Raw genomic sequence first — 9080 nt, 5'->3', positions numbered from 1 at the left:
TCCCTTCACGAGCTTATACTTTGACCAGGCTTGACTCAACTTAAATATCAATTGGTCTTCACAAGTTAACTCGAATGAGGTTACATTGGATGGGGTCAGATTACTGAATATGTTTTGAATGTAAAAACAATGAAAACATGTTTACATGGTTATGTCATTGCTTGATAACATCTTATTTAGTCTAAAAATAAAATAACATAAAAAATTTCTTAGCTACTTAATTATTAAAACTTTCAACACGATTTGATCTTTTCAACCACGCACATTTATCGATACTACTAAGTCTACTACCATAAAAAAAAATTTATACAACATGCAAACATACACTACTCATTCGACACATGGCATTAAAATCAGAAAAAGAACACAAATAGGCTACTCTTTTATTCAAGCCATCAATGATTTTTTTTTTTTGTCTCGTTTAAACCATTGGTATTTTTTTCCCAAATAATTAACCTAATTCAATAGGTTTGCAACAAATGACGAGATGGATTATCATCTAACATATAAGGTCTTTCGGAATGGTCACCACCAACCACAAATGCGTTTGATGTACAAATATGTTGAATGTAAAGATCACCCATGATAAGGCTATCCGGAGTGGAGGGTTATTTCACGCGTGAGATCCTATGTGGCAAGCCAACCCACGCGTGAACACCGACCCAAGCTCCGGTGGGTTGGATGTGAAGTGGTTGCCAAGACGCATGAAGACACATAAGATGATTAGCTAATTGTTATGTCAGTTTCCATTTTATCTCCTTCTCTTTCATCATTTTTGCCCCTTCACTACCAACCCACTAGGTGAACACCATTTCCACAACCTAGTCGGTTGGTTGTGAAATGCTAAAATATCTACGTGGCGCTGAGTTAGCTGGTGGTTTGGGTGCGACCACTCTCCACAGCCTAATGTGGTAGACTGTCAAAGCACCACATTGTGGTGAAATGTGATCACCATCACAATTGAGCATCCAATCACAATTTTTTTTTCTCTCTACCTCTTTACATTTAATTAACTGAAATATATATTTAAAGTATTAAAAAATTAAAGTAATGAAAAAATATATATAATGAGAGGGATATAATGTAATAAAAAAAATATTTTAAAGTAATAAAAAAAATATATTTAAAGTAAAAATAAGAATAATATAATAATGTATAATCTAATATAGTTATGCAAGATGATGAGATGGCAATCACATGACATCAACCATATTTTTGGTTAAGACCATCTACATCAATGGCTTGCAATTGGTTTGCAAGGCTAGATGCGCCATTATTTCATGTCACATAAGAGTGTGTCTTTCAAAACTTAAAAGGCTTACAAAAATATTATATTAGTATTTTAATCAAATGGTATATCTAGATATTAAAAACAATTGAATTGATATATTATCTTTATAATAAATAAATAATATCTAATTCATGTGCCATGTGTCTTGCAAACACTATAGAGGTAGTGTCTTGCTCTAATGGTGACTGCTCCCTTTGTTGGATGATTCCAAAAGTTTGAAAATGGCTATTTGATCTCTTCTATATTGGAATTACACAACTTATAATTTTCAATAGCATATCCTACTATTATAAATTGTTAATCGTAGCATCATTTTTAAATTATAAACTGTTAACAGCATTCTCCTATTCTTAAAAAAAAAAAAAAAAAAGTTCATTAACTTGTTATGTTTGAAAGTTAAAGAGTTGATTTTCAAATTATTAATTAGGTACTGTACTTGTTAATTATAGCATCCTACTAAGGATTCTAAAATAGCATGTAGAAACTAGAAACTGTAAAAAATCATGTAAAAAAAACACTCTTTAATAGCATCCTACTATTCTTGAATGCTACTATAGTACTATTACTATCATTGAATGCTATACCTTTTAGCATCATGCTATCTTGAATGCTCAAAAAATCTAATTTTACAGATATAAGCATGCTACTTTATTGTTTAACCCATAACAGCAACTTATTACTTACTTTACTTTTTAACCCCATAATACCAACATACTTGCATTTTAATACAGTTAATAACAAAGTAATTTAGTTTTTACTTTTTATCCGTAGTAGCAATTTACTTGTATTTTTTACCCATATAAGCAATAATATGTTTTCTTTAATAAATGTTGCAATTATTGGTAAACAAGTGTAACTAACTATGTTGCTATTACTGATAACAAATTCTAAGTACGTTGTCATTATGTGTAAGTACATTGCTGATATGAGAATTCTGACTACTTCCCAATATGGACATTATACTTTTTTTTTTATTCCTCCCATAACAGCAACATAAAATACTTGTGTATTTCTACTGATTATTTTGTAGAACAAGTAGTTTTATAAACAAGGTTAGTCATCTTTTCAAGCTGAAATAATCAAAGAAAACAGTAAACAAACATAATAGTTTTCAAATACCGAAATCACAAAAGCCAAGTACAAGTTTAACATAAAAAGTACAAATCACAGTGCCATCATCATATGTCATAACACTTGATAAAGAGATCCATTAACCAAAAACACAAGAATTAAAATATAAAGCGAGTTTATGATCATGTCATTAATCCATACCTTACTCTCTCTCTCTCTATCGCCCCCTTTCAAACCCAATCCGACTCCTTCCAGAACCTTCATACCCTTCACGCATAGAAGCCCCACCACTTGCTTTCATGGTCCCACTGCTTCCAACTTTATCCATCGCCTTCTTCCCTCCTTTGACTTGGGTCAAAAACTGATCCAAACCAAATGGATCCGCTTCTTCAGCGACTTCCTTCTCAAACTCAACGGGTCTATCTCTGGGACCCGCTTTCTCGTTGGCACCTGTGAACCCTTTATCCGGTTTAAATCGATCCGTTTTCCTAATCTTCTCAATCTGCTCATCCGCCCCACCATACATCTCACCATCAGCATCCTTCTTAGGGCGGTATAAGGTGGAGAGAGTAGGCTGAGCTGTAAACAATCCTTTGTCATAAACATTGTATTGATCCTCTGTCCCAAACCCTGAATCCATCCCTTTCTCTTGATTAAACAACCGCTGATCGTACATCACTTCACCACCACGCGCCCCCCCTCCTGACGCCATTCCAAGCGCCACCTTCTCGCTGATGTCACGGTCTCTGTCCCGTGTTATCTTACTCTTTTTCCCCATTGCTGCATCTTTCGCTTCCAGTCGTCTCTCCCTCTCCCTCTCTCTCCTCCTCTCTTCGCGTATCTTCTCTCTCTGAATCCTCTCCTCTCTCTCCTCTCTTGTCTCTCTTGTTTCTCTTGGTTCTCTTGGTTCTCTCTCGTCAACATCCATCATGCTCTTCCCGGAGGGAGGCGGCGGTGGGGCGGCAGGAGGTGGTCCGGTTGCGGTCCCGGTTCTTTCGGATCTTGCTTTTTGAGCTAATGTGCGGAGTTCTTGTTCTTTTCTTTCTTTTTCTTTCATCATCATTTCCTTTTGGACTTTTGACCTCATGGAAACAGCTTCTCTTGCTTTTTGTTCAGCTACATACAAAGCTTCTGAAAGTTTGGCAAAATTATCGTTGATTTGTACCTCTTGAAGCCCTCTTCCATCAGCTGCTAAACGTTTATCAAGTGGAATTGTGTACCCTTTTGGATTCTTCCAATTTGAAATACATGGAGGGATTTTCCAATCTTGTTGGTCTTTTACTGTTACGGGTCTAGGAGGGGAATGCATGACAGGGACAGGTGGCGACCCGTTAGCTTTTGGGACTCTTTTGTGTTTGAACTTTGGTGGGTCTAATGGGTCAACTGGCATTTCCACCATTCTAATGATTCTCTCTTTTGCCCCTGAGTTGAACGCGGATGATTGTTGTGAGGGTTTGTATTTGATGAACTTTGAATCTTGAGATTGTGTGGTAACGTTTTTGGGTTGTGCTGCACTTAGTCTTACATTCACAATCTTTTCGAGAGCTGCTTTTGTTTGAAGGGTTGTTTCTTCAATCTTTTTCTGCTTCTCCACTTCCTCTTCATCTTCTTCATCTTCTTCATCCTTTAGAATCTTGGGTACAAGATCTTTGTGCTGTGAGTGAACAATCTTTGAGGCGTTTTCATTTTGCTTCACGATCGCATCAAATGTTAAGTTACCATGTTTATCGACTGTTACAGGTAGGGTTTTTGGTCCAGAAGATGAATCTTTTTTCCTACCAAGATCAAGGGGGAACTGTGCATAGTGTATCTCGGGGAAAGCTCCACCATCACCAAAGTCTTGTGGTTTTGAGGGCCGGTATTTGAAACGCTCAGGTGTGTTGTATAATGGGACAGGGTTCTTTTTGATGATTTCAGTATGTTCATCCTCTGTTGGGGCGCTGTATCTTTGCTTAAACCATGGGTCGCTTGAATGATCATAGAAGGTGGAAGAAGATGATTTTGCAGGTGGCAAAAGCTCCTTCAAAGCCGCCATGAATGAAAGAAACCAACCTATGAAGAAAATCAAAATAAACAAATTAAACATGTCTTCAGCAAAAGAAACTAAGAGAAAAGTATGAGATTGATCAGAGTCTTTTCTTTCGACAAATTCAACAATGATCTTGCTGATTCTCCACACAAAATTTATTTTGATTTTGTTAGGTTATGTTTTTGAGAAAAACAACATCAAAATGAAAAGATGAAGAAGTAATTAGAACCCAAATAGATCAGGAACGAACCGAGCAGATCACATCTTTATTACTTTTTTGCCCTAAATTCGAATTAACATCCATATACGAGTCAACCTCTAATTCGAATTATTAACCATACTTTTTACCCTAGATGATGAAGTAATTAGCAGACTTGATCCTTTGAAGGACATAGGTTTAAGCTAAACGGAAGTTTTCAAACAATTCAATCAAGTGATATATTGAACATTACCTGCTCGATGCGGAGGTTAATGGTGGTGGTGGTCGATGCGGAGGTTGACGGTGGTGGTGGTGGTGGTGGTGGTGGATGCGGCGGCGTGATCTGAAGAATATGGTAGGGATCGATAGCAGCAGTAGGCGATGAAATCCGTTTTGGGGGTCAATTGAGGACGAGTGGTGTGTTGAAATCGTCGGCCAATATTTAGGGTTATCTTTTATATAATTTTGTCCTTCACCGACTTTACGTACAAGTGCCCAAATGTAATACGTTGGTGACATGCTTTTTTTTTAATGAACAATTTATTCTATTTTTTTCCCCTTTATAGCTATTTAATTTTATTTACATCGTTTCTGATCAGAGTTTTTCTTTTTAAATCTTTAATATTAATAACGAATCTTAAAAAATATTATTATTTAAATAAGTTGTTTTTTAGATCAATAATCTTGGATAGTATTTTAGTTCATATGATTTGAGTTATATAATGGTTGTTCTTGGTTGAAATATGAGTTTGAAATTGAATGTTCTCGAAACGAATATATGTTATATCTAGCTGGTTTATAATTTAAGTCAAACCAGTTAGTCTCATTGTAATCCGATGCATACGCATAATAAATACGTTTACGAGGATCTTAAGTTGGTGAGGTATGATGTATGAGCAGGTGTTTGGTGGGGTATGGTGCATTTTTTACTCAATCGGGTGTTTATGTATATTTTTACTAACAACTAGATCAATTGTCGTTGTTGATAGTGAATAAAATCCCCCATAACATTTTTGCTAACAACTAGATCAATAATTGTCGTTGATGGTGAATAAAATCCCCCACAATTTTTGTCACATAAATTTGTTTTTCTTCTTTTGATTGTTTAGCGTAGCCTTTGAAACGATTGCATGTAATCCACATAATCAAATGTATCATATTCAGTTGTAACAAAAGCGTTGTTTAAATCAAACATTCACAAAATTGTCAATGGACCATAGTGGTATCGATTAGCCCACATATGAATAAATTGCAATTATGTGCGGACAAAGTAACCCACAACTACGTCAGACTTCACAACCACAATCGTCCTCGGTTATTTGTTGTGTGCCAGCCAATCCAACTCTTATCTGATTTTTTAAAAGTATTTGTGCCACACCCCCGAACCAGACGGCGGAAACGTCCGGGGGCTTGTGCGTGACTTCATCTTGAAATATCATTACAGTGAATATAATTGAAACGTAACATCATCATCATCACACATGTAATATTACAACATTCATTGTTTACATCGAGCATTGTATTTGAATATTACATGCCAAAATAGTAAGAGTATGATGAAACAAAATATAACACAATATCCATTAGTTTGTTTTGTTCATCCCGCTTCAACGATTTCCTGAGAATACAAGTTATTTTGAAAACGGTCAACATAAAAATGTTGGTGAGTTCATAAGCATGTTTGAGAAAATGATTTGTATAACTTTGAAAACCACCAGAAAATCCGATATTTTCTGAAAACTGTTTAGTGTGTTTGTGTTAGATCTTGTATTAATGCATGTATGTTATTGTTATTTGACTAAAAAGGTAAATAGAATGTAGAGAGAATGTAAGAGCATGTAACGAGAATGTTCCCAGACAACCCGATGTTGCCTAAATAGAAAGGTCTTCCGTAAACTTCATAAGGTTAATTCCTCTAAGCGAGCCGTCATAACCATACTGATTTATGACAATTTCACCTGTCTTGGCATCGTTGGACGCCGACGGAAAATAGAATAAAGTTTTTGTCACCCTAGACTGAGTTAGTCTAACTGTAGCGAACAACTCAGGTGTGGGGTGTCATCCCCGTATAGATCTATACACAAATCCCCACTCTCCCTTCAAGAGACTTTGGTTATAACTACAGGCTACGATCATACACTTAATAAGTGCCAACCGATAAAAACTCGCTAGATCCTTAATCGAATTTACGCGAAGAAAAATGTATAAACTCATTCTAGGTCCAATGATCCATGTAAGTGAACCACTAAGGCATCGCTAAACATGTAAATCATTTCAAGACCTAAAGGGAATGAAATTATATAACATGGGCCCAAAATATATGTGAAAGGACAACTAAGACCCATTTCACATGTAAGTATTTATAGACCCAAATAGCATGCAAATAGTATCCACTAAAATAGCATAAAAAGAATGACGCATATAAAACCCATTCCTAGGCCCAATAAACATGTAAGTGGACCACTAAGGCCCACTATACATGTCTATTATTTCCAGGCTCAAAAGGAATGTGAATGTCTATCCTAAGCTCAATATACATGTAAAAGGACACTAAGGCCCACTAAACAAATATATTATTTCCAGGCCCAATAAGGATATGAATACCTATCCCGAGCCCAATATACATGTAAAAGGACACTAAGGCCCACTAAACATGTGTATTATTTACAGGCCCAATAAGGATATGAATATCGTTTTTAACCCGTTTGTTATTGTTTTGTTTATTTTAGCTTGATTATTTACATAATTGATATCTAAAGCCCACTTTTTGTAAAAATGACGTTCTTGGCCCAATAAGCCAAAAATTTACAATTAAGGCCCAATTTTTGTAAGAACAACACTTTAATCTCCAATTTTGTTAAAAACTTGTGTTGATGACTACTTTGTGATAAAAATAGCATTTTAAACCCATTTTTGTCAAAATATCATTTTTGGCTTGGTTTTGTGAAAATACATATTTTTCTGGTTTTTGGCTTTTCCGAACTAGTTTTTAGAAAATTTGTAGAAAATTCATCGTAAGTCGAAATCTGGATCCGTAAATTTTTTAAGTTTGGAAATTTTGTCTACTTTGCTCATAATTTTTCTCATAATTTTTGATGGTTTCAAACTAGGGTGAAATTACTCATCTTCACAGGTTGGTCCGAAATTATTTCAAATATGATAGGCAGTTTTGTAAAATTCGCCAAAAATTGTAGAAAAATCGTATGAAAACGTGAGAGTAGTCATTTTAAAGGTATAAATCTGAACTTTATCCATATAAAACAGTTTTGAAAAATACTTCCATTTGGATGGTCAAAACAGTCCGAGATTGGACCAAAAGTTTTCTGTCAAGGGCTGTTTTGTGGGTTTAGTTTATAGATCTTTGAACACAGCACTTGTTTTTGCTATATCAAGTATACAAATCCCAGATCTACATGTTCACATGTAATACTTTTGATAAAACATACTTTTCTCAAGATTCATATGAAGATCCTAGTGATAAACTTCAAGTTTCTTAACATATTTTTAGATTAGTGAAGAAATCAACACATAATCACCAAATAATTCATGGAAAATACACATAGTCATGCATATACACATAGATCTACACAAAGCAACTTGTATTCTCCCCCAAATATCATATAAAAACAGAAAACAAGGGGTATGAACTCACTTTGATTTGTTGTTTCGGTTTTTGAAGAAGAAGTGGAAGAGATCTTTGGTCTTAGCACACCTTTGTTGTGGATCTCGAGTTTATGAAGCTTCTAAGGTATGATCATGGAATAAAACCATGTAAGAAGGAGTTTTTCATGTTAAGATGAAAGAAGATACTTGTGTTTGACAATAACTTACCAAAAATTGGAATGACTTGATGAAGATCCTTAAATCTCTAGCAAATTTTCGAGATCTTGAAGGAATGAGGAGAATGATGCTTGAGAGTGATTGAGGAAGTGTTTGAAAGAGTGTATGTGAGGGTGTTTTTGGTTCTTGGCCGAGATATCAAGAGGAGATGGGAGAGAGAGTTGGTGAGGTGACATGCTTGGAAGTATGGGGGTCCTTGCATGGATGTATGTTGAACATTATGGAGGTGGCACCTCCTAAGTCAACTCTTATTACATTTCCCTATTTTTTTTGTTTTATTTGTTCTTGGGCCGAGATTTTTGGGCCAAGGGGTGGGAATGGAATGGTTTGAGCCCATTAACATTTAGTTAGGATTTTTGGAACCTAAACATAAAAATTTCGGCCCATTGGGCCCTTAGGATGGTTCACAGTCCAATATGGTATAGATAAATGGGTTTATGGCCCATTAGGGTTAGTTAATTCATTTATGGCCCATCATGGTCCATTAGAGGTAGAATGAATCATTCTAGGCCCAAATGGCAAAAAATGTTATAGATTGATGAGTTGATGACTTATTGGTCCCTTAGGCCCAATAAAAGAATCCTAGTCCATAATGAATTTGAGTCGGGATTTCTAGGGTTTCCAACCCTTAGTTGAACATATGAGATGTA

At 35.5% G+C, this 9080-nt stretch overlaps 1 protein-coding gene across 1 annotated transcript; it reads right to left on the bottom strand.

Moving 5' to 3' along the window:
• Positions 1–2383: 2383 nt before the first annotated feature.
• Positions 2384–5061, bottom strand: LOC145065541 (SNW/SKI-interacting protein A-like). Its single transcript, XM_079012558.1, has 2 exons — positions 4844–5061; positions 2384–4414 (listed from the first exon to the last, which is right to left on the bottom strand). Exon 2 carries the CDS (start codon positions 4395–4397, stop codon positions 2580–2582), a length of 1818 nt encoding a protein of 605 aa, XP_078868684.1. The 5' UTR covers positions 4398–4414; positions 4844–5061; the 3' UTR covers positions 2384–2579.
• Between the last annotated feature and the right edge of the window lie 4019 nt (positions 5062–9080).

Source organism: Lactuca serriola, chromosome 8 (genome assembly GCF_051521515.1).
Source record: "Lactuca serriola cultivar US96UC23 chromosome 8, Lser_US96UC23_V15, whole genome shotgun sequence".
Taxonomy (NCBI): Eukaryota; Viridiplantae; Streptophyta; class Magnoliopsida; order Asterales; family Asteraceae; genus Lactuca; species Lactuca serriola.
The sequence above is the reverse complement of the archived record's forward strand: the minus strand, read 5'-3'. Positions and strand labels throughout refer to the sequence as shown.